We start from the raw sequence: 26,617 nt of genomic DNA, 5'->3' as shown, positions 1-26,617 counted from the left end.
TGCACAAGTTTCTCACACAAAACATGTGATCAGCTTATATTATATAATGATGTTATTGATTAAACCAACTGTTTAGATTTACACAGCAATAAATATTTTCTTCATCATGACCTGCTGCAACTTCAATGTTCTGCTTGCCCATAGATGTTTTTATAATAACCCAATATAATAAAGCGAATCCAGGTTCACCTTTCAGAAACTACTTATTGAGGTGAATGTAGGACTTGTAATGGAGTGTTTCTTTTATTGCATAAATGACTTCCTCTCTTCTCCACCTTGTGTTCTGTGTCTACATCAGCTGTATCCGTCTCTGTGTGAGCTGGCCCATGTGTTGTCGGTGGACGGACCCGTCAAGCAGCGATTGGACACTCTGGCTGGAGAACTGGCCAAGGCTGCAGACAAAGAACTGCAGGTAAGCTTGGAGGAGGCTTGAACTGTGGCCGTAATCGCAGAAACATTCTTTCCCTTGATGCGGTCGTATTTTAAACAGTAGCGGAGCTCTGGACCAGTTGCATTTAAATTGCCCATTAATGGCGTGTGACTGTGTGCGGTGCAGGTATGCTGACTTCAAAAGAAACGTAGCATTTAAATTCACAGGGAAGGAGCAGTTTAACATTTTTTTTTTTTCCATTTTGGTCCCATTAGGATTCAGTGGCGCAACTTAGGCGAATGGTAAACATGCAGCACACACCCCGAGGAGGAATCTGGGATCCTTTCTATTGAATTTCAACTTACTCAAGCATAATTTATGTCTGTGTTTATGCGGTTCAATTTGGTTGTTACACACGAGGCTGCATTTTTAATTTGTAAAGGTCAAGATCAATTAAAGTGCAAAAATAGAGGCTTGGGAATTTCAGGTGTCGACACGTGTATTCATGCACAAATGTCCAAGGTGATAAAAGTTGATATCTGAACTTAGGTGTGGACAGATCGTACGAATTGTACATGGATTGCTACATTGCACATAAAACATGACAACAAATTTTAAGCAACTAGGCGAAAACAGTGTAAAATATAAATGTTTAATGCATTAAATGTGCTTAATGTATGTACAGTAGGGCCATCATGGTATTACAATTTACAGTACATGATTTTTGTGACAAAAAAATTCACGATAATGATATTACTGCGATATTTATTAAAAGTTTTGGGGAAAAAAGCCTTTCAGTTGAATTCTTTTGTCTTTTCAAATTCTGCATCTTTGTTTTTTGTGTGTTTTGTTTCTTTTTTTGGGGGGGGCCAAAAATGTACAAAAAAACAAGAATAAGGAGGTAAAAAGAGTCTGTAACTATAATTGTACTGCATGCGTTCTAGTGTTGAACTGTCAAACATATAGTTCCTGGATTATTTACAGTATTGTCATATGTGTATTATTAATTATTCTGTCATTTTTAAAATATTAGGCATTATTGTTAAATGGACACTGCTAATGCATGTGTTGGCCCACTTTTATCCAGGTTGTGGTGGATTCGATGGTCTCTCTGTGCAGAGAGCTGTGTCCCATGTCCTGCTCAGCCGCCGAGAGACTCAGTCCACCTCTGTCCTCCATCTCCGAACAAGTCTCCATCCCTCGCTCCACCATTCGCAACGCTCTGATGGAGAGAGCAGCCGAGGACATCAACAGAGCTCTGGAGTAAGAAAAGGAGCTGCTTAAAAACGTTCTAGTCAAGCAGAACCTCAGCAAACACGCTGATTAAAATGGTTATTCCCTCCCGTTTCTTCCTCTGCTCCGTTTTTCCTCAGGGAGGTGAAGCTGTCTGTGGTCTCCTATCTGACCAACTCCATAGTGGATCAGATTCTCCAAGAGCTCTACACCACTCATAAAACCCTGGTACTGGTAATACCCCTTTACTGCATGACTTCTTGTAGATTGTAGAGAAAATGTGTCTTTGTTTAAGGCAAAAACCAGCAGTGCAATGTTTTAACTATCAAACTGTTGATGTATTATTTAAATCTGTCACTTGTGCACATATTAGATGACATTAAAGACTAAAACATCGCTCACATTTCTCAGCAAAGATCGGAAAGTGACACAAAAAATCCTCTAAAAAATGTTTTAGGTTTTCCCGCACTGTACTGTAACAACATATGACAACATTATATTAACCCTCTGAACCCCAAAATCATCAAGATGACACCATTTACTAAAACCAAACACTGAAAACAGACAGAATCGTCAGATTTTCAGCTTTTTTGTGGTTATTGGATATGCAACTTGCAGTTTCATCACCAAGAATAACCAAATCTAAGCTTAAAAATGTGACATTTCTTCAAAATGACTTTGTTTTGCATGTTTCATTCCCAAAAAAAATTACCAAAAATAAACCAGGATTTTGGAGTCCTTAGTGCTGAGAAATCACATGTGACTCAGTTATGACCAAGAATCACTTGATTAAAATTCAGGGACAAAAATTTGACTGAACCAACGGCTGTTTTTACACAGAGCAGATAAAAGACAAGAGGAAAATAAAATGTACTGAATCAATAAAATAAAATCTAGTTCAAAAATTACATACAGAGAAAGAAGTTGTTGGAGCTTCTAAAAATGTTGTCCATGTTGATCCCACTTTTTCCCCCCAATACTTTTCGAAATAATCCTACTTTCTTTTTTCTCTGTATAATTTTATGATTTAATGGCATTATAACTTTTTTATCCTGTACATGAGACATTTTTGAGCTTCCTCTTTTTCTAACCATCGCTGTGCTGTTTCCATTAGAGGCACAGGACTTTAGATTGCAGTGAAAAATGAGCATACAGTGAGTAAAAAAAGACTTGGTGGTCAGAGGGTTAAAATATAAAACATTACAGAGTCGGCTTAAATTCAGATTTTTGTAAGGAACATTTTGTGAAATCGCACCTTTTTAATATGTAGCTGGAGCCAGGAGACAGCTACCTCACCATAAAGACTGGAAAGTGAAAAGTGACAAGATATGCACCTAGCAGCACATTTAAAACTCACTAATTGACACGTTATATCTTATCTGCTCACTGTGGCCAAAAATCTATGCAAAGTTTCAGTTGCAGTTTTGCCAGGTGTCTTTTTAGGTGACTTTTTAGTCTCCTAACTTCCTGGAAGCTTCACTGGTTTTCTTATAAACTCAGTTACTCCCAAAATGCCAGATTCTTCCTCGAACTTGACTGACACAGATCTGTTGATAGTAAAGTTTGGAGGAAATCTGTGAGAATTTAACCAGCGTAGAGATTGACTCATTTGTATTGATCCAAACTGCAGACGCTAGAAGTGATTGACAGGCCTCCCTTCTGCCTCGGACTTCTCATCGGTCGGATTGTTTTGGCACATCTTCCTTTGAAAAAACCTGCCAGTCTAAGCAATTAAATGCTGCTTCAAGTACTGTGAACATTCAGTAATTGTGCAGTTGTTTATGTCCTATTAGATGACTTAATTTTGTGCTTGAATGTTTGTGTTGATGTGTTGACAATTTCAAAGCATGCTCTCTTGGAGTGTTAATGTAACTGCGAATGCGTAAATGTACATCAAGGTTTCTGTTTTTTGCAGATTTCGCACATGGTTGATAAAAATGTTGCCAAGTATGAACAGATCTGCCTCCAGCAACATCAACAGAAAGCAGAGATTTTCAGTCGGAGTGCTGCAGGGTCAGACATGCTTTGAGATGCACTCAAAAGTCAAAAAAGGGTCATTCCATATAAAATGAACTCAGTCTGAAAAGTTCCTTCCTGACCTCCTCAGAATCAGCAGAATGCTTTTCGTACAATAGCTTAAGTACATTTGATGGTGTCAAACTGTTGGTAAAAATTAGACCCGTCATTTACTTCAACCTGTATTGACCAACCACTTATCCCACATGGTGCTGTGACCCTTTAAAGTTTACACAAAATACACGTTTTAAAGATTTCTACAGTACAGATAACATCTCCAGGATGCTGATGCTTGTTTCTATTACTCTCCGTCAGAAACGATGACATTAAACTGGTGCAATTTAATTACTGAAACCATAATATACCCCATGATATTGATGCTCAGAGATGGTAATAAAAATCAGTTCTGGCTTTAGATTATGACACCTTGGGGTGGTTGTCAAATTGATTTGGTAGCATTTTATAGCAAAGCTCAAATGTGTTTTTCAGCCCTGAAAAGTTAATGTGTCTGTCTCCTGTACTTTGGAGTTAAAAGGGCTCAAAAATGCTGAAAAAGCAGCACAAATTAAAGCGCAAAATTTTGGCTGTTGAGCATGTTCATTTTTTGAGATAGAAGACAAACAATTTCTCTCAATTAAAGTTGTTTATTCTGCAATAAGTAGCTCAGAGGACTGTAATGAACAAAAGTGTTAGTCTGAAGGCGTCTTCCCAGTGATGGATGAAATTCACAATGTACAGAGTGTATTTATGAAAATGTGCAACAATCTCATTGGGCAAAAACTGTTGGCGAACAACTGCTTTTATCTCAGCCCCGATGTATTTCCAAGGCCTTTAGCTCAGAAAATATTAAATTTTGCATAGCTCTATTAAATACAGTAAAATTAGTGTACACAAAAAAATCTGATGATTCTGTGGGAGGCAGTCAGCACAAAATCAAAACATACTTTCAGATAGAATTCAGCAAATTAGGAATCGGTACTGTGTTTGGATCAAGAGCAGCAGCAACTCTGGAATCTTTTAAGAAAGGCTTCTTGTAATACATAGACTCCACAATACATGACTCACCCGAATCTGTTGTCTTAAAACTATTTGATACAAATCTCAGAGGCTGAGAGGTTGCAAATCTAAGAGTTCTAATGCGTGCAGTTATTTGAAGTACTGAATCAGCACGGAGGTTCAGAAGCAAACAGCGTCTTTTTAAAGCACAATATTGCGATCAGAGAGAACATAACAACTCGATTTGAGCTAGTTAAGGACATGATTAGACCCTGCAGGTTCTCCTCTCCATAAAGTCAAATTGTTTAAAATGAAGCCAGTTGAGAGGAAGGCAAAAAAAAAAAAAAACACCCAAAAAAACAGACTTCTGGCAATAACACTGCCTCCTCTGCTCTGTTTTGCATTCCATTCACTGCCTCTACCGTTACATCTCATTCTCCTTTCTCTGTTTTGCTGCAGTGCCAGTTTGTCCTCTATCATGCCTCCCTCCGCTTTGATAATCAAGAAATTGTATTTAATTCATATTCTTCATGGGCTTTGCAAAACAATGTGAGGGCGAGGTATCCTGTGCAAACGTTTGTGAGCTTCTTGGGTACAAGGGCGGGACACGCTTTCCTCAGAGACTGCCTTTAAGGATATTGTTCTAGGTGTCATCATTGTATGAGTGTGAACACCTGTGTGTGCGTGACGATGCAGGTTTTCCATGTGTGTGTTGCATCAGCTGCGGCAGGTGTCTCAGGCGAAGCGTTGGGATGACGTTGGGACAGGCAGACGCACTGTGAGACAGTCCAGAATATTAGAGTCTCTGGATTTCCCCGATGAGGAGTTTGGTGTCAACCTGGGAATAGTAAGTGTTTGAGACGCATGCTGGTGTGATGTGTGTGCTCGGTGACAGCAAGCGGCTTCTGTGTGTGATGTAATTGTTTGAGCATGAATTTAACACTGATGCAATTACTTAATAAGTAAGCTCAATGATTTCATCAAATGAATGACAGCAATCGTGATCGTTCAGATCATTTCTCAAGCAGAAGTGCAAAGAAGCACTGCTTTCTGAGATGGGAGACTTTGAAATGTTTCCTCTGTAGTAAATCCTACAAATTGACTAACAGTGGACTTGGGGTTGTGATAAGGACAAAACAAACAAATTCAGAATGTCCTCTTAAGCTGTAGGACCTTTTAAATCAACATTTTTAACTATTTGTATATTGTAATGTGTTATTATTGAGTGCTAATACATGTGAGCTGTACTAATACATGGGGTCCTCGGTTTACGATGTCATCGATCTATGGTGTTCCAGTGTTACGTCGGAACTGTTTGACGAGCGGAGCGGACGAATACGTGGTGCTATAAGACTGATTTGTTTACATTCACCACCTCAGATTGTGCTACATTCGCTAACTTTTTGCCCGTCATTGTGGCTTCCAAGCATAAATCAGACTCTTCTGATGGCATCTCCATGGAAGTGAAATTAGATATAATAAAATACTGGGAACAGGGCGAAACACCACCAAACATCGATCAAGTTGTAAAAACAGGGCAACATTTTGTAGCGACCCTCTGTAATGAATGAGTGAGACTTTATCCCATTCTCTGTCATTTATTGGACTTTCACACAGGCTACTGTGTGAGTCATAGCCAACATGAAAATAGCTACAAAAACCCAATAACTTAGCTCCAAAATTAGCCGCCGTTCCCTCGCTCGACACACACTCCTGCTGACTCTGAGCCAATCAGAGGTGAGCTAACTAAACATGGCACGTTCACTGACATTAGGTAAATCTCAAACTGAACAATAAACATTGAAACCTCAACATCAACAACAATATCAGTCTGTTACAGTATTCTGTTATCTTCTTATAAAATGATTCATACATGCGTGAAAGTCATTGGTATTCATGGCTTTTACGAAGAACTGATCATAACGTGATGTACATAATGGCTTTGTTTACATTTTCGCGAGAGATCCGACTTATGGCGAAAATCGACTTGCATCAAAGTGTAGGAACGGAACTCTGACTTAAGTCGAGGACCCCCTGTATTGTAAAAACAGATGAAAATCAGAAAGATCACTGTTCTCTGCGCCTTGTGCATTTATAGCAACAGTCATTCTAAAATCTAGACATTTCCCACAATTCCTCTCCCTTGTCACTGCTAAGAACATGCTGGGTAACATCCTGACCCCCATCACCCTTGTGCTTTGTACAGGCAGGTGACAAAATAAAGGAAAAACCTGAATTCTTGACCCCTACGGTGAAGTGATCTGGTGGCTCTGTTGTGCTGTGGGTGGCATTTTGCTGCTCTGGTTTGGGTCCACGTGTCCCTTTTCAAAATCAATAACAATGACAGTGCACCAGCTCATGGGGCATGAGGGGTCACTGAATGGTTTGACGAATGTGAAAATGATTTACTATGGCCATCACAGTCGCCAGATTTCAGCACCTGTGGGGGATTTTGGACAGTTCATGCTTTCTGCAGATGGTCGCATTACCCCTCATATGAAAAACAAAAACACACAGGGCAATTTTTACAGAATACAGCAACTACTTACTGATTGGACTATAGCATTTTGTCAGTGAATATCCCTGAAGGGGCCCAGCACAGTGGACGGACATGGCACAGGATGTTTGGAGAATTTAGATCTTCCCACTGTGTTTGGGCTCCGTAAAAGGAACGTGTACAAATCATCTACAAACCAGGCAGCGACTACTTCAATTACGAGCCTTTTTATGATGAATTATTACGGGCTGGATGACAGAGAGTCTGCTTGTGCAGTGTCTCCTCTAAACAAGCATTTGTTTAAAGCATCACTTGTCCTCATGGAACATGCTCAGTCATTGTGCTTGTGGACCTGACATGGATAGCATGAAATGTTGGTTTTATCCTTTAGCCACCCGTCTGTTCTCCATCAGTCATTCAGTTTCTTTACATCTGCCAGCAACTCAGGGAAACTACTGTTTTTCAGGAGAATCAAACATATCTTCTAGTTTTATTCTGCAAAGCTGTCAAATTGATGTTATCTTACTGATTATAGTAAATATATAGATGATTACTGATGATTACACACAACACGTCTTCATCCTGTGACTTTCTTTGTGTTTAATTGTCATACATGTGGACTGTAAGTGTTTAAAAAGTCTCTGCTTCATGTACAATTATCTCCTCTGACTCAAGGACACCATGGCTATTAAGAAGCGGAGCTCCAGAACTAGAAGAATTCGTCCCGTTTCCACCAGACTGAGTGAGCTTCTTTCCTCCACTCGTTGTGAATTGCCCTCAAGTCCTCATATAGCATATTATACAATGACAGGAAGGCAAATGTCAAAAAACTTTGTTTTTAATCAATGAGAAAGTACTACAGTAACTTTTGTCAGCCTGTTGCAGTGGTTGTCAGACTGGGTGGAAGGTCCTACTGGGCCATAGAGCCACATAGAGGGAGGAGGATGACCAGAGGGGAAATATGAAGAGAAACAAAGTTGAATGAGTATGATTTATGCAAGGAAACTAAACTTAAGTTTCCTGATGCTTGCTATGGTGCTAACCTTTGTGTCATTTCAAATATATATATATATATATTTTTTTATTAGTTGCGTCCCTATCATTGTAAACGATTACTATAAAATGTGGAGTGTCGGGATGGGGAGCTTTTGTCAGGGCATGACAGAAGAATTTGAGAACCACCTATACTAATGCTTAAGACCATATTATAGCGATATATTTTATTATCTTAAAGGACCAATGTGTAGAATGTAGAGGGATCTGTTGGCACAAAATGAATATTGTGTTACATTGTGATTTCATCAGTGTTTAATCACCTGTAACTATGAGTCACTGTGTTTCTGCTAGCTGCATTATCTACAAAGAGAGCAGCTCCTTTTCACCATGTTTCTACGGTAGCCCAGAACAGACAAACTAAACACTATGAAGTTTTTATGTTGAAGGACAGCTACTGTAAGTCTTCCTCCACTCTTGAGGGGTTTGCTGCCACCTGCAGTCTGACTACTGGATGGCACAAAATCCTACATATTGGTCCTTTAAAAATGAAAAGAATGTTTTTAAATAATACCTTGTCTTGTTTTCTGATACCAATTTCCCAAGCCCTACTAGTGACAGTTTTCATATTTATGTCTTCATATGACTTTATAAAATGTTGTTTAAGTGATGCTTTAACTAGTATTTAATTGTGTGTGACTTTAATCTAACCTCATATTTAATGGAAATCAAAGAGGGCTGAGCCATGCACTGTATATAAGAGACTGATGTAGACTGGATTTTAAAGGCTCGAACTTAGAATTTGGTCATTGCTTTATTGCACTTCTGAAACCAGATATAACAGGCAAGAGGCAGATCTTACTGAGAACTCAAGGTCTCTATGCATGGTGATATTGGAGTGACACGTCAATCCCACTGTAGCCCCGTCCTTAGACGTAGCCTATTTTATCACAGATTTGTCCCTAAATGCAAACTTAATTAGCATAGTGAACCCCATGCTTAATTCAAAAAGTCTTCAAATTTGCAACTGAGATCAAAAATTCGTCAGGAAAATGTTTACTAGAGTAGTAAATGAAGGTAGAAGTAGAGATATTTTCTGTGATTTCAATACAATCAGAATTGTTTTTGCATCCAGAGGAGTCGCCCCCTGGTGGCTGTTAGGAGGGTCAATATATAATTGACGGACTTTTGAAGTCCATGGGATATATCTTGCATACAGTTCTATTAAAAGTAAAAAAAAACTAATGTTTTTTATGTTCATTATGATCATGTCTTTACAAATTCCAGAATTATTTATTATGGAAACAATCACTTATTGATAAAAAAAAATGACTGGATATCATTAAAATGTCAACTAAATAACCGTTGGAATTTAATGACACCCACCTTCTAATTAGCTAAATAATAATAAAATGAGCTTATTCCAAAATTGTTTTGATTGTGTTCTTTTTATTAAGTTGAGATAATCATGACAGATATTTCTTTTTTGGCAATATATCAAATTTTATATGGAAATTATGAAATAATGGTCTAAAAATGCCATGTGGTGTTTGGTTGTAGGTGGCCATGTTGATTTTAGGTGTGACTACAGCAACAATGTCAACTATGATACCTGTCAACAATGTTACAAAAAGTCCCACAATTATGTATTGACCCAGGAAGAAAACAGGTTTAAGTCTTACTTTCCAGAACAGCTACGTCCACCTTTTATATCCAGTCTGTGATGATGAACCTTTAACTGGGTAATATACAGTATGAAGTGTGATGCGATCATAACATTTTGTCCCAATCCATTCTTATCGTTTGCTAGGTTTAGGTGATGAGCCCAGTTCCTCTCCTACCCCTTCAGCTCCACCCCACTCTGTCCCTCTAACCCACTCTGCATCATGGGAGTGTCTGTCCACCCTCCCCACCAACGGCTCACCTCTACGTCATGTGACCCACGTCAGGCCACGCCCACCGCGGAAACACCGAGCAGGACACCTTCCTCCTGAATCTGTGAGTTGATGCTTTGTGACTTTATCCTCACTCTGAACTTCAGTGGGCAGCGATCGGCATCCCCTGCATCCTAATGGGGTCATCTGAATGGCAGCTACTGCAGCATGAACTAATAGTGTATGCTGGCCTTTTTCAATGGGTTCTGTTTTTTGGATATAGAAGAAAAAGCAGTTTTTATTGTTCCTGTGGTACCGCTGTGTGTTTTACTGTATCTCATACCAAAGGGTGAAGTTCAGTCCATGTTCTTCCAGAAAAGTGCTCAGAAGGAGGTTAGGGGTGAGAAAGTAAATCCAACATGTATCGTTTTTAGGTTTTTAAATCTTTTGCCTGCTTTGTGTGAACTTCTGTTATTCATCTTGTTTTCATTGCCAGTGGCGCTTTCCAAAAATAAGCTCCTTTTAAAGTAGGAAACTGTCGTATGTGTCTCTGTGACTCAAATGTTAATCAGACACAGTCATCTCCCAGGGGCCGCAGGGCAGCCGCTAACTTAGCGGCTTGTTTGTTTCGAGACTTTCTAAAAGCCTTTTTCTAAATCGGTACAAATTTAGTTAGCGCTGCACAATGAGGAGTTGTTTTACAAACAGATTTCTCTTGGCATCGGGTTCAGGATTGCCAGCCGGCCATTTGAAATGATAATACCCTTTGTCAGCCTTTCAGCTTTTTGTCGACATGGCAGATTGATCATTGTTATTCTGTTACTCGCTCTGTTTCCTGTCGTGTGCGCAGCATTGCTCAGAGAACGGAGGAGTCAGTATGCTGGAGGACGGACTGCCGGATTTCTACAGCAAGAGAGTTCTACCCGACAGGTATAATCCAGAATCTGTTTTATTTTTGTACAACCATTAAACTATGCCATAAATATTCCTGCGCTACTCAGCCCCTGAGGACAACATACAAGGCAATGAGGGAGCTGCGTTTCACATCTGGTGCATCAGATAATTTATTCTTGAGCTTCTCCCGTTGTATCCCATGGCACATGCCAGAACTTAATCTTGTTATTATGTGAGACAGTAAATAATAAAGAGAAAATTCTTTCTTTCAATATCTTATAATTACAGCAAAAAAAGTAGAAAAGTTACAATTCAAAACCGTGCTGGTGAGCAGAACTTGCTGCTTGTACTAGAGTCTGGAATCTTAGAGTGGTTAGAATACATTTTATTAATATTAATAATGCATAAAATGAATCAGTCATGAAAAGCGTTACTCAAAACAGACAGAAAATTGTCCCCCTTTTGCTTTTTAGAGCGTTTTAGTGTGAATCAACTCAGTGCTTTGCTGTTGCCACATGCAAATTCATTATTTTGGTTCACTGTCATTGTTTGCATCAGAGTTGTTTCCAGACAAAGGACTCGCATATTTTCAGTAAAAACTTGAACTTGTCTGGCACTTAAAGGCACGCTGTGGGATTTTTGACCACTAGTAGTGCTGTGGAACAATGTTTTTCATGTGGGACCCTGTTTATTGACTTATTTAGTGCACACACTGGTAACAGTACACATTCTTGCTAATTGTTTCTCACTATTCTACTGATCTACATGTGGAGGAAATGTGCAAAATGCTGCAGAGAAAGGTGACAAAGAAGAACTGTAACCAAAAAAGAAGCGTGGATTTAAACATATGGAAACATAGGATGAGGATACAGCGAGTGAATTTTGGTAATGCTTAATGTACACAGAAATATTGTTCTCAGGACAACTCCACAAAATGCTTTACAGGACAAAAATGCAAAGTTCAAGATTAGCTGCTGGACATATTGGTGCATTTTGCAGATACATCAATCACATATTTGGCTAAGGAGTTGGTAGAGACCAAAAACAAATCTAAAAGAAGAGTAAATGTCAGCAATACCAAATGTCACCAACATATTTCTATGCAAATACTAACATAGTTCAGTACCTGCTGAATGTGTAAATCTTAAAAATGTTTCCTCCACTGCTGCCCACGAGCATGAGAATAACCAGCGAATGCAGTTCCAGGCCAGTGTTGACATATTTCCAGTGCCAAGTAGTTTAGTCACTGAAACAGTGTGTCTCAAAGCCTCAAACCTTGAAGGAAACAGTAGCAAAGTAGTGTAATCACAGCCAGGCCTTTTGAGATGGTGACTGGTCTTTTTCTCGTAATTATGTGATGGTTTTCACCTAATTGTCACATAAAGATTTTCTAATTATGAAAGTCTTTTGTCAGTTACAGGAAGCTAGGCGCTAATCATGAGTTACAGAGTCGTAATTGTGAAAGTATTTCTAATTACGAGTGAATGCGTCAGATTTTAATCTCCGTGAATGACATGAGATTTAATATTATATCAGTATAGTTCCCATTCTGTTAAATGAAACTCTGTCTCATGTGTTATGTTTCATCCAGACTGGGCTGAACTGACTGAACCTGTAGTTGTTTAATTTAACTAAATGTGTGTATTAAGATGTGCATCAGATGGTCTTGCTTCAGGGTACATTAACTCTGGACAGAAAATAAAAAGTACCTAGCAACCCGCCGAAAATAGAAATGTATCTTATGAACCTGATTAAGACAAGATTTCTCCTGTATGCTCTCTGCAGTTCATACAGTTCTACATGCATTAAATACAGCACTGTTAGATGTCCTGATCTGCAGCGCTTTTGTACTCTCTTGTCAAGTGTCATCACTGATAAATGAGCAGCATGTTCAGGCTGAACAGATCATTTGTAGCTCAATTTATTCAATAACTACAGCATATTCTCTCTTTATATATATTTTTTCAATTATGTTGTTTACTGTTACAGTCCAGTATCCTGCTGTTTTATTTTCCTCAAAACTGCACAGTAGTTAGCCGAGAAATATTTACCCTTTCTGTGTTAGAGACAATTTCTGTGTGACAAAGCAGTTTCAGATCAGAAATACTGAAACTTACAGTAATTAGTCACTATGCACTAGACATTATGCACTACATTAGATCAGAAAGGTGTCATTAAAGTTGCTGGGCTGTTAATTGTGTATTTGTGTGATCAGGCAATTTTCAATATATTTCTTTAAATCAAACCTGCTAATTAAACCCAGATTGCAGTTTTGTAGATAATTTGAGAGTGCACTGCAAACTTACACAACAAAATTCTAGAAAAACACATTGTTTTAATAGTGTAGCTGATGAATTGGTCTCTTCGGGTCACTTTAAAGTGACTACAGTCAATATTTCCAAATTAACAAGTACAGGCCTACTTGAAAGGGAAAGGAGTCACTTTAAATAATGAAGCTACAAATAATTCTCATCCACTCAGTTCTACGTTGCGGCATCTTTCAGCTTATTGTTTTGCACTCAGACAAAGTGATCAGCTAACTAGTGAACGTAGTGACGCATTTAGCAAATATACAGAAACTTAATGTTCCCTCAGGAGTTATGGACCACAGAAACCGAGTTAAAAGGAGAGTGGATATTGGATTTACATTCATCAGGTGGACACAAAACAACAGCAAGTCTGCTGAACGTCAGTGTTTACAGCTTGTTTCTGTCTCAAAGCAGGAGTGTGGGACTTTAACATATAAATGAACCTCCGTCACATTAAAGTCCTAACTAAACAAGTTCACACAGTACTGATTAAGCCAATCAGTTCAAGTAAATCTGTTTTTCTGGGGATTTAAAACCGGTCTCTGGGGCTGGTGCTCGAGTAGTGATGCATTTTTCATTACCTAGCAATGACTGATTTGCCAGAGCTGGAGAAGGAGAAACCATAGTGATGAAAATGGGGCGAACTGCAAATACTAGAATGACAAAACCTATGAGGAAAAAACCTAAGAAACATTCAAGGAAAGTTTCTGTTGCTTCCAATAATATATTAAACTCAGCATTTAGAGGAGGCACCACTTGACGATGGACAGTGAGGCTATAAGTCATCAGCATGTATTGACAGTATTTGTGTAATTACCCTCAATGCCACAAGGGGGAGACAAAAGTTCTGCATTGTAGGTTTAAGTCTCAGCTAATTTTGATTTTTAATGTCAGCAAAGTCAGATTATAGCTTCACAAAAGGTGTTTACATGTTGTATGACAAATCAAAACTACATTTTTACTATCCTAAATGTGTGATATTTGTAAATAAACATATGTAAAGCTAACGTGAAAAACAACAGCAGCAGAGTGTTTGTTCTAACATGACCAACAGCCAAAGTTAATCTAGCTTAAGGCTAATGCCAAACTAAAAATGTAAGTAATTTTAAAAGTCCATGGACGAAACAAAAAAACAATGCAATTAGTGATTATTTTTCAGAAAAAATACATATGGCCTCTCCAGTTTGGACTTTAGGATTTTAGAATTTTGTTATGACCATCTAACCAACTGAACCCCAAAACCAACCAGCGGGTTTGACATGCATGTTGTTTTTAAGAGACTGCTAAAACTACACCATTTATCAGAGCCAGAAACTGTGAAAATGGAAAGAATCACGACTTTTAACTGATCATGTGTGACCAAATCTAAACCTAAAATCATGACACTTTACCAAAATCACCTAAATCTCCACATCTCATTTGAAACGTTGATAAAAAAAATAAACCTTTACACCAAATACTGTGAATTAAATTTTTTTTGAAAATTCTCTCAATTGAGAAGCTGTGACTGACTCAGCTGTAACCAACAGTCTCATGACAAAAACAGCGAGATTTTTCATGCTGTGTTTGCACAGAACAGAGAGGAAAACAAAACATACCTGAACAAGAAGATGAATGCAGCGTGGCTCAAAAACAGCATACAGAGGAGCAAATTGTTTGACAATACATTTACTATGGTGGTATATCTTTGTCGAGTAGGTGTGTAAAGCACATGAAAAATGCCTCGTCTGTGGAGGCTGTAAAAACGGAAATAGTTAAATATCTACAACACTTAGAGCCCCCATAATTTTTCCAGTATTGGTAATACCTGTGCGTGTTTGGAGAAATACTGTACATATGGATCTTCGTTTTTTCAGTGTTTTGTAAAATACTTAATAAAAAAACTTTTTTTAATGATTTGTGGTATTATAGCTGTACTACGTTGCACAAAAGCTGTTTTTGAGTTCTCTCTTCTTCTAACCACGGTTGTGCTGTTAAAGTCGAGGTGCAGGAGAACAGTGAACCCAAACTGAGTAAAAAAAAAAAAAATATATATGACAGGAGCAGAAAAAAAACGCTGAAACTTCTCAGGGTTCAGAGGCTTACGCTAGTTTTCAGCAGTGTACTTTATTTGGTTATATCATAGCTCAGAAACATTACAGGGACTGTAAGATCATCATACATATGCAGCTCAAAGCTGCACTCTCTGCTCCAACCACATAGAAATGGTAGTTAACCCCCAAGGGTTGTGAGGTTACATGACTGTGTGCTTTATGTTCACCAGCAGTGCATAAAAGAGACTCACTGAGGCAGCAAAAACTCTGACTTCTGTCAAAAACATTAAGCCATCTGCACAGGCAGCTCAGAGTCCAAAGGATGCTGGCTGTTATTGTCAGATGATTCATGCATACGGTGCAGTCAGCTGTTACAATGCTGGAATCAACTCAACAAAGATGACTTATCCAGAATAGTGGTGCATAATACTTGGTGGCATCGCATTAACAGTGCAACCTCACAAATATCTAACTTTAATTCTAATGTCTGTATTTACTTTTGTAGTGTAATATCTTTGTGTACGACGTGCTAAAAGAAATAGATGATAGACTGAAGACCAGAGTTAAAACATACATATAAAATACTTAATAATGAATATACTAGTAATGACTGATGTTTGATGGCGCGGTGTGTGTCTGTGGAGGACACACACACACACATACAGATGGAAGATCACAAAGTATAACCTGTAACTTTGATGTGAAGATACATGCTTTGTAGAAAATGATATGTGGTGTACTCAGAACATAATGGTGTAAACTTAAGGTATTATAACTTTAAAAAAAAAAAAAAAAATCAGAAACATAAGAATACATAATGGTGTAATATGCGGGAACTCTATCACAAAATAATAAGATGTGGAGCAAAAAGGTTGAACATGTCTGGGCATGTTTTCTGTAAAAGATGACCTAATGATATCCTAATGCGCATTAGTGGTATAGGATGCTGCAAGATTTGGTATCGATCCGATACCAAGTAAATACAGGGCCACTATGACCGATATCGATACCGATATTCCAGACTGACTTTTTCAGTAGTTGATAGGTTTAGAACAAAAGTTAGGTGCTGTATGTGGTCGTCCACATCTGGAATGAAGATGGAGTTGTAAATGCTCACAGGGTCTAAGAATCAGACTAATTCCTGGGTAGGTTTTCTGTGGGTCAGACGAGGAAGAATCTGGGTTGCCAATGAAATTACAATGTGAGGGATAACCTTGTTAAACAGTGTTCATTTCTGACAGTTTGGTTAATATTTGTGCAATACTTCTGTCACTGAAGTAGGAAACGCTCCTTTAAGATGCATTTTTACATATTTCTTTTTGCACAGTTACTTTTGTAGTGATGAATACGAAAAAATGTCCCCCTATGGTTATCGTCTTTGACAATAAAGTGTGACAGTTGGTCGCTCCCACCTGGTTACAAGTGAATGCCTCACTAGCTGAACATTTGCTTATCGACAGTAACTGCATTTACCAATGTTCCCTAAATTTTTACATTTTAAAGATCGCAGTCAATCGTTTTCGTCTAGTGATTAGAAGTTAAAAATCATGATTGTGAATAATGAATATTTAATTTTGTAGCCCTGCTACTGCGCTAGTCTTTGTAATTGGCATACAGGAGAGAAACTGAAACTAAAGTATTGATCTTATTACACTGGTATCATTCAATATCAATACCAATGCTGGTATCGATATTATCGATATTTGGATCGATCCACCCACCTCTAATGGGCATGTCCTCTGTAAGGTGAGATCTAGGGGTGAAATATGATAACCTGACATCATGATCTGACCAGTAGATTTAGAAAAGTCATCATATGCCCTGTAGGCGTGGAAAAATGACCAACACTCGAAGCATAAAAGACGATGCACAGCTCAGTATCTTCAGCTTTTCTTGGGGGTATTATCACTGCTCTGAACTACTCCTGGATTGTTGTCGACAATAAATCCTGTTGCCTCTGAATGCTCACTTCTCTTGGTGATTTTTTGAAGATCTTTAACGTTTGAGCACGGTCAAGTCTAAGACTTAGCTCACACTTCATCTCTTTCCCATTCCCCTTTGCCTGACCTTGCCTTCTTTCTTTCCTCCTCTCTCCTTCAGTCAGCTGTCATCCCTCCATCAGGCCCAGTCACTGAGGAGGAAGAAAAGACGCAGTGTGTTGTCCATTTTCTCCGGTTTCCGCAAGAACCGCAACTCCACCATCTCTAATCAGGACTCGGAGTATGTATGCAGCACGGGAGTGGAAGGAGGGAGTGGAAGTAACTTTAAGTGCACAGGCCCAGAGAATGAGACGGCTGTTAAATTAATCCTGTGCTGGGCATTAATGCCACTTCATAGCTTCATAAATATTTTAATGGAAGAAAATATTGTCCCATCTCTAACTGTTTTCCTTTTGCTTTCAATTCATGGCACTGCATACATTTAAGCTGCCGTTACATAATTGCGCCATGCTTAAAAAAAGTAGCTGTATGCAAAGAGGAAAAACTACAAGCCGGCAAACTTATTTTAACAAAATTAATTGCAGAGATTACCAGTTGAGGGGGGGAGAATGGCACTCGGTGGGCAAACTTTCCAAACTTTAAACCGTTAAAGCACACAGCTGCACAAAACAGAGGAAAACTGCACTCAGCAAGAGCTACAGTTTGTTTCAAGTCACAGGTGTGTTCACTAAACTTTCTCTGCTGCTTAACAACCTCGCCGCGGTGCAGGAAATACAGTTACACCGAGAAGTTTTACAGCAGTGTGAAAGAGCAGAATAAAAGAAAGGATGAGTCATCTGAAGGCCAGCCATAGATAGAAATAGCTTTTTTTTTTTTTTTTAAAAACGATTTACCATGTTTTATAATATTTCACCTGCAGATTGTTGCTAAGCAATCAAAGAGATTGTTTGTTGCTGGATTCCCTCAGCTCCCCTCCACATGCATTTCTTTTTGTCTTTTGACAGTGTGTAGGAAGTGGAACAGCATCTGGGCTCTTACATTTAAATTCACTGCAGTGTTTTCAAAAAGATAACAAATGAATCATGTGTCAGTATGAATTATCAAGCAATTAACACATTAACAAATAATTAATGTGCGTTTTTGAAGAAATACATCTATATAAGCGAATTTTACTGACGTCTTCCTCAGAATGAAAATTGTGGCTTTTTTCTGTCTGTCTGTTCCAGCAGCGCCTCAGAGAACGTCTACTCCATGATTCACCCTAAAGACATCGCGAGGCCCGAGAGTGCTGGTCCTGGAGCTAACGGGGCCATGCCTTCGCCTCGGCCCACTCAGGGTGTATCTGTGCATGGAATGAGGGCCGCCAGCCCCCCTTGCCTCATCCAAAGACAGGTACAGTGACTAAATGAAGACAGCTGTTACACACCGCAAAGCAAGCAGAAGCTGATATCTATATAACACCTGCCCTGGAGCTGTTGGAGATTCACTAAGTGAGCTGTGAACCCTGAAATGTGTGTTTTACCTCCAGGACATTTTGAGACACAACATTACTCTGCTGTAGAATCGTGTACTAATTGGCACAAGAGACAGTTACAAGGACCTGTACGCCACCATACCACAGTTACTTTTTTTCTTGTCAGTGTAGCACGAAACCGCATCTCTCAGGGCTTTGATGAAAACAGTGGCTTCATAAAAAAAAAAGTGGAAAAGTGTAAGAATAATGACATTTTTAAAGATATGCAAATATGTTACCATTTCCTTTGTCTGCTTCTGTAACTAGGGGTTGAAATCATGAACATCTTGCTGGAGGTTCCTAGACTCCCTCATGACATGACACAGTGCACCGCATGCTGTGCCCACCACCTGCTATTCCCAGTCTTTTACTGGGTTAGATTTGTGTAGCTTGTCTTTAGGTTTAAAATTGCACTGAAACGCACACTCAAATGCGCTCACAGCCAAGTGGATTCGGATGACCGCAACTCTAAGTAGAGTCCATGGATCCTCACTGATCTTCAGGAGAGGGATAATTTAATGTTGGGATAATTGAATCCTTGAGAAATTGTAATTATACGCCTCACCCTGGCCCATTTTGCCACCTCACTAGAGTATAATACAATTTGGCACATCATCAACATTAAAAAAAAAAGGTCTGATTTCAGTAAAATAGTCATGTCTGTATCTTTTGTCCTCTTCCAGTCCACAGACCTTGTCAGCATGGTGTACAGCTGCATCGGGGCGGAAATCGAGGACTCAGATGGCAGCAGCACCTGCGACATCAAAGGGACAGATCAAGACGCTGACCGATCGATCACCATCTCAGACGCCCCGACGGATAGTCGGAGTAACGGCCACGTGGTGTCGTCCAAACAACAGACGGACAGGCAGATGGAGGCAGGCAGGCAGGAGAGGATTGTGCCCCTGACAGACTCGCAGAATGAAATGGAAGAAGACATACAGAGTGGCGGCAGTGGGAGCCAGAGGCCAGAGCCTCCTCCACAGAGCAGCAAGCCCAGTCTGGCTGTCATGAGACAGAGACACCTGCAGGAGAGTTTAGGTACTACAACAGCCAGTAATTTCCTGAAGAGGCAGAGAAACTTAACTACTTGAAACTTATTAGGACACCATGGTAACGTCATGGTACGCAGGTGATGAGGAAACCTGTCTGACTCTGTTTAATCACAAACTTTTATTTAAATCATGTCTTTTCTTGATAATTTCATTGATAATGATTTAGGCTCATCACTGATGAACCATCAGAGCTACATTTATTAATCACAGTGCATTTTTGTGTCGCTTCTGTTTACAGTTAAAAAAATTCTCACCATAAAACTCAAAAAAGGCCTTTGTCCAAAAATAATAATTGAGAACTAACAGAAAGCAGTTAAATCTTAGATCGACATTGTTAAAAGAACATTCACTCAAGGCGAGTCTGTCAAAGTGAGTTTTAATGAGCGAAACAATATAAGAGTGGACAGTGATTTGATTGGCTTGGTCCCAAAGATACGCCGCTGCAGCTATAGGGTCCTTTACAGAGAAAGAGTCATTGTTAAGGGCTGTTGCCAGTTTCAAGTCCAGACTTTTTAATGAGCAAAGCCCTCTCAGTAGTTCAGACTGCAGTCGGACTCAAAGGGAATTAAGAGATCAGTACGGAAGCCAGAAGCCAGAACCGGTTGTGTCATAAAATCAATGTTAAAGTCTACAGATTGATATTAAAAATGGAGAAGAGGTGCAGGAACATATATTTTTACCTGCTGATTGAAATTCTTCCTGCAAAATGTGGACAGCAGATATGTGTTTTTAAAAGCTCCTGCTGTTTGTCTTCATTTACTGGACGATCAGTGGCAGCTTCTTAGCATATAAACATGCTGCAAGCATATGCGCATGCATATAAATACACAAAAACAGGTGGCCAGTACAATATGCAAATATTCTTTTTGTCTCTTTAAAGTTGAAAGGAGCTCTTAGCACAGAAATGGAACAGTATTCTGGTCATAACTACAGGTGGTTTGTTTGTTATTGCACAGTTTTTGCAGTGTGTTTTCAGTCCAAGGCTTATATTTCCAGGTGCTCATGAAATGTTTACTCCCGCTACTTGCCAGCTTTCCTGCTTCAGGGCTTTTACTTTTAAATTTCAAACAAAGATTTGATGGATCATTGTGCGGACGTGTTGCCTGTGTTTCTGTCTCACCAGAAGAGGCAGGTAGGCTGGAGGTAGAAGACGACCAGAGTGAAAGAAAGCGTGAAGACAAGCAGAGAGGGCGAGGGCCAGAGGGACAGCGTCCACTTATTCCCACTAAGGTCTGTTTGCTGTATGAAATAAAACACACATTTGGTGAATACTTATTACATCACATCACATAAACAAACACTGTGCTCCTCCATCAGCCCAGCCTGGAACTCTCCAGAGACAAGACCTCTCTGGAAATGAACAAGAATTCACCTAAAACCTCACCTGTCGCTCCAAGAGAAGAACAAACCAACGACCAGAGGAGTTTTCCTTCTTCTCAGCCCATCATTGAAGACGATGAGACCACTGAGGAAAAAAGCCCACCGGCATCTGCTAAACCTGGGATGGAAGCAGCAGATCCTGCTGTCATCAGTCATGGTACTGCAACACTGTCATTTTACAGTAGAGGATATTGATGCTCGTCAGAAATAGTAATGAGTAGACAAATAATTTTTTAAAAATGTGTTCAGTACTTCATTGTAATTTTTATGAACTTTCTGGAGTTGCAGATTCTACTGAGGATGTCCCATGCTCTATCACAAGATCAGAACCGATTACAGGAATGCTGAAGTAATCAGTATTAGCATAAACCCCATGCCGAATTCTTTTTCAGAATAGGTTGTCACACAAATTTGATGTAAAGCCACATAAACAGCCACTAGATATTCCACTCAAGTGTAGGATCCTTGCTCCAGTTTATCCCAGCCTAATTTAGTGCTTGTTTGTTGGTCTGCTGTCTGTAAGCCTCATAGAAGTCTCTGTCACGGTGCTCCTTTATTCACTAAACTCCAGCAGTGCTACCTCCACAGTTTTAAACAGTAAGAGACTCCACCTTGTGGTGCAACCAGGTACTAATGCTAATCTACAACATTTGAAGTGTGCATTATTTAGTAAAATCCTACAATTCTACGGTTTCATTTAGCAGACACTTTTATCCAAAGCGACCTACATCTGAGAGTAGATACAACACAAGCAAGGATCTAGTTAGGAGAAGACAGCCTGGATAAATGCCATAAAACAAGTTCAAGAGTCACAATAGGACCATGCTGTCTACAGGCAGTAGACGTAATAGGATTTTATTGTATTCGTTTATATATTTATTTGCAGTCTGTCTGTCAAGTGCAAAGGTGTTCAGTGAAGAGCTGGGTTTTTAGTATTTTCTTAAAGACTGAGAGACACTCTGCAGGTTGAATAGAGTTTGGTAACTCGTTCCACCATCGGGGAACCACAGAAGAGAAGAGTCCAGTTATCAACCGGTCCTGTTGTTAGTGGTTGTATCAGCTGCTACTATTGGTAATGGGCAGACATAGCTTGAAAAAGAAAAAATACACTTGATTGGGACATCCCTAGATTCACTACTTCTATATCCATATAAACCGTGAACACTACCATCCAAGTCTTGCTAGTGATAATAAACTGCCTAATTTCTAGCAGAGCTTACGATGTTATTTAGGCCGTATGGGCAGTATAAGACTGACCTGATGATTACGATTGTTCCTCCAATAACAACCACGATAACCACAGATGACGACGGAGGCCGTAACGGATTTCCAGCAACCTCACATCACACCAAGAAGTCCAACTCCTTCGACATAGGTACTGTATGATATGTGGCCCCGCGATTGTTTCTGCACCCCTGCTGTTGTGCATGTTTTCTGGTAGACAGTACACAGTATGCATGTGGGTATACTCATGGATACAAATGTACATCTTGCTGTTTTTGTTCATAATTCATACCAACGGCACAGTGCCTTTGTTATTTCTTATGAAATGAAATCAGCACGATTCTCTTATTTGATGTGTTCCCAGGCCTGTAAGGCGTGCTGTTTGTGCTCCATGTTACTGTTTTATCCTGCATCCCCCCTTTTGTTCAGTCCCCACACCCTACTATGTGTTTGTGTGTCTCATGCCATTTCCCCTCAGGCATGGAACGGGACAGCCCCTACGATCTGGAGAGGCCTTCAGATCACAGATTCCCTGTGAAAAAGCCCTGTTTCCCCCAGTACAGAAACAGATCTCTGGACTACCCTGCTGGGACCAGGTGTATGTATCTGTTTCATTTCCTGCAAATATGTGTGGTATGACAGTCTAGTGGCGGTGTGCAGCGAGTAATGTTCGTTTTTGCACAACTTATTGCCCTATAAAAACATTTTTTGTCATCATAAATTAGTTGCACAACTTTTTCGGCCACCTAAGCGTGTATACACTAATCACTCCACTGTACACTGATGAGTCATACCCTACATATTGAATGCATGCCTGTTCAGCTATTTGAGACATCATTAAACATAATTTAAAGAAGTAATTTGGCTCCTTTCCAGATATGTCTCATTGCAGCTGGCAGCCGAATCTGACACTGCCTGGATAAGTGTGCTATTATATTAGAACTCCACCATTTTTGAAATAAGGGCCTTTTATCACTCCCACTTTAATTGGAGCTGATTCTTTTTTCAATACCACGTTCCATTATTGTGATAATTGGCAGCCAGGTTTAGCTGATTCATCATCACTTCCTACTCTGAGCAGTCTGGCACTGAAGATGAAAACCCCGGGGCAGTGGAATTCAAGGGGGACTAATGACATGGAAAAACCACTGCCAATTATCTCTGTAATACAGATCTATATATCAAAAACCTGCTGCGGGGGACTCAATTACCATCACTGTGAGAATGATAAAAGGGTCTACGTGTCACAAATGGTGGCATAAAAGCCAGTAATATAGAACGTGTGAGCCTGAAGTGATCCTCTGTGACCTGTCAGGTTGAATTTAGGTCGACTGAAACATCAAGCAGAGACTTTTCACTCAGGACAATACACACATTGTCACATTTGTGTTTCTTGTATACACTGAATGTCAGTATCAGAGCTGCAAGGACTGTGTCAGAGGGATTGTTTCTGTTTGTGCCGATTTGTATCTGATCCTAACTCCAAGATTGTCAAACTTAAAGATGTTTGTTTTTTTTGTTGTTGCTAACTTATAGCACAAGATTTGACATGTCACCGTATAAAAATGAGATGGCAGAGCGTTGACAACTTGTTTACACGTTTTGCAGATGGTCTTTTTAATAGAGACTGACATCTGCCACAGCTGACAACAAGGTTGCAGAGAGCTAGGTTGGGAGCGTAAACTTAAATTATCTGACACTTGGACAAAATACTGCTTTAATTAGATTTTGATTTGAGCTTTGAAACATTTGTTAGCACCTTATTTATTTGAACAACCACCAGATAAATAGCAGCTTTAGCTTTTTTGAGTCCTTTTTTGAGTTCAGCTACAGAAAGTGAGTCCAATGTTTCTTATTTCTAATTTGTGTCGCTGTCGTTGGATGTTTTTCAACAGTTAGAAATCCAGCTTGCTAACTTTGTTTGTCTGATTTTGGCCACATAGTCAGTACAGCTGGGAGGCCCATCGTTTTAGCATCAACACTGATGAGTGCAGTAGTCACATCACAGGAACTGCAATGTGAAGTAAGGAAATTTAACTCCAGGGTCAATATATAACTGAGGGACTTTTGAAGGCCAATGGATGTAGCTTGCATACATTTTTATTAAAAGTTAAAAAAAATGTTTTTTATGATCATGTGCAAATAGTTCTACAGAAAGCATGGTATCAACCAAAAGCAAGTAGTGCAGTGTTGTAGTTGTTGCCACTACACATTCAACACAACAAATGTGTTTGACAGTTTAAATCAGCACCACAAACCTCTTTATGACGCGTAAAAAGCCAGACCTGAATGACATCCACAGCAAAATACTATTTCAGATGCCTACAATCCACACTCAAAATAAAGTCTGTTTTATTTCTTTTGTGTGCAGACGTGCTCCTCTAAAAATCACCCCAATCAATATCGAGTATATAAGTTTTTAAAGTTATTCAAACCATCTGGTGGAAATTCCCTTATTTTTCATATTGCAGGAAAAAAATAACACAGTCTCAGTTTTTTCCAATATCCTGTAGTCTAAAAAGGTTATGCGCAGTGCTATTTTTCTGAAACCTGTTGCTGAAAACAGGGTTGATTGAAAGTGGATGTTGTGGACAAACAGACAAAAAAAGCTCAGTAAAACTGAGGGTGATAATTATCCATGTTAGCCACTAAGGATGAGCCCCTTTTGTACTGCACACGGTCATTTGATCCATTTTCAACATTAACATTTCACGAGTGCAATTTTAACATGGTGTGCTCACATTACCTCTGCTTCTTTAGGTTACGAAAGCCCCCAGCTTGGTAACAGAGACGCATTATGACGTTACCTGTGGACCAGGAGAAGTTTGCTGGGAAGAAAAGACTTGAACATGGAGGACTGGAGAGAGACGAGCTTTTAAAACTGTGTGAACTCAGCTGATAAATATCCAGCAGCAGCTTCTTTTACTTCTTTTAATCCACATAAACATTGGTTGCTGAAAAATGCATGTACTGTATGCTTTGTTTTTAACTGCTTGCACTTGCTATGGTTTTTTTCTCAGGCATAAGAGAAGCTCTACTTTTCATACAAACACACAGTACTTCAGTGTCTCTCCAGTGTCGTCTAGACAGTTTTATGCATTTGTGCGGAATCATTTAATATTGACATCCGTCTTTTCATCCCCTCCCTGTCTTTTTCTGACAATCTGTGACAACTTAAAGTGAGTTTGTACTGTATTTATTCTAATGGGATGTATATAATTAATATAAAACTGCACTAACCATCGTGGTAACTCTACCAGTTAACAATCATGTTTTTATTTGTGATAATATGTCATTTGATAACTGTGTTTGTAAGTATGCTTTTGGTGTGTGCTGACATTGATGACTGAGACACGTGTTTCCATGCACTTAGCACTCCCATCTCTTCAAGAGTATTTAATTCAGTCAGTGGATTGTTTTAATCTGATTTTGCGGGCCTGAAAATGATTATATTTTCTAAAAATGCTTCTATGAATCAGAATAAATAAAATTGACTTTACAGAAGGAAGTGCATTTCTGAAAGTTAGATTTATGATTCTTGTTTCTGTGTATCAGAGTAACATTCATTTCTAGTACTAACATTTGTTTCCTCATTGTGAATTTCCTACTTTCTTTATAAACACCTTTGTATTACCAGATTTAGGATGCAGGTATAAGCCTCCACTCATTTTAGCCAGTTTTAAACTTCCTTCCGCTATCTGTGTTGTTGTTTTCTTCTTGAAGGGAAACAACCGAGCAGCAACCTGACACAGTGAAAGTTTCTAGTTTTGTCGAGGATTTGGATTATGCAGACAAGCAGCTCTGCACTCTTTTTGCAGTGAATTATTCATTTTAATCATGTATGCAAGTGTTCCACTGCAACTATTTCACTTGTCACTGTTTTAAGGAAATATTGCAGCCGCTTCTGTCACTTCGCACGGCAGCTGTAATTGGTTTAAAGAAATATAAACAAGTCAGATGTTGTTTTTAACCACACAGCAGAAGAATAGTTTGGTGCAGCCAGACTATGTTCTGCAGAATGTGCTGGCAAAGCAGTAAACATGAGAATGGCCATCAGTTTCAACGAGAGGGACTCACATGCACTTATGTGTACATGCGGCCAGATCATCTGTTACAAAAAGAAATCGTTTAAATTTCAAAAAGCAGCTGCAATTACAACACACACAGTGGGAGTGGGACTGCACAGTGGCTTGGTGGTTAGCGCTGTCGCCTTGCAGCTAGAAGATCCCCGGTTTGTGTCCTGGCCTGGACCTGGGATCTTTCTGCATGGAGTTTGCATGTTCTCCCTGT

The 26,617-nt window shown here is 39.3% G+C and overlaps 1 protein-coding gene across 5 annotated transcripts in view; it reads left to right on the top strand.

Moving 5' to 3' along the window:
• Positions 1-25,840, top strand: part of carmil3 (capping protein regulator and myosin 1 linker 3) — a 107,730-nt gene extending 81,890 nt beyond the window's left edge. For 3 of the 5 annotated variants that reach the window (XM_035941025.2, XM_035941016.2, XM_035941028.2), the window contains exons 26-40: positions 299-412; positions 1,458-1,633; positions 1,744-1,831; positions 5,337-5,462; positions 7,788-7,854; positions 9,916-10,103; positions 10,830-10,909; positions 17,316-17,435; positions 18,382-18,547; positions 19,352-19,709; positions 20,847-20,953; positions 21,041-21,260; positions 22,407-22,478; positions 22,806-22,925; positions 25,088-25,840. In XM_035941025.2, coding sequence (XP_035796918.2) covers positions 299-412; positions 1,458-1,633; positions 1,744-1,831; positions 5,337-5,462; positions 7,788-7,854; positions 9,916-10,103; positions 10,830-10,909; positions 17,316-17,435; positions 18,382-18,547; positions 19,352-19,709; positions 20,847-20,953; positions 21,041-21,260; positions 22,407-22,478; positions 22,806-22,925; positions 25,088-25,128 — 2,043 coding nt within the window. In that variant the 3' untranslated portion in view covers positions 25,129-25,840. The remainder of the gene's footprint in view (positions 1-298; positions 413-1,457; positions 1,634-1,743; positions 1,832-5,336; positions 5,463-7,787; positions 7,855-9,915; positions 10,104-10,829; positions 10,910-17,315; positions 17,436-18,381; positions 18,548-19,351; positions 19,710-20,846; positions 20,954-21,040; positions 21,261-22,406; positions 22,479-22,805; positions 22,926-25,087) is intronic. The other 2 variants (XM_035941019.2, XM_035941023.2) reach the window with 2 other exon arrangements.
• Positions 25,841-26,617: the final 777 nt, after the last annotated feature.

The sequence above is a fragment of the Amphiprion ocellaris genome, chromosome 10 (genome assembly GCF_022539595.1).
Source record: "Amphiprion ocellaris isolate individual 3 ecotype Okinawa chromosome 10, ASM2253959v1, whole genome shotgun sequence".
NCBI classification, from domain to species: domain Eukaryota; kingdom Metazoa; phylum Chordata; class Actinopteri; family Pomacentridae; genus Amphiprion; species Amphiprion ocellaris.
The sequence above is the reverse complement of the archived record's forward strand: the minus strand, read 5'-3'. Positions and strand labels throughout refer to the sequence as shown.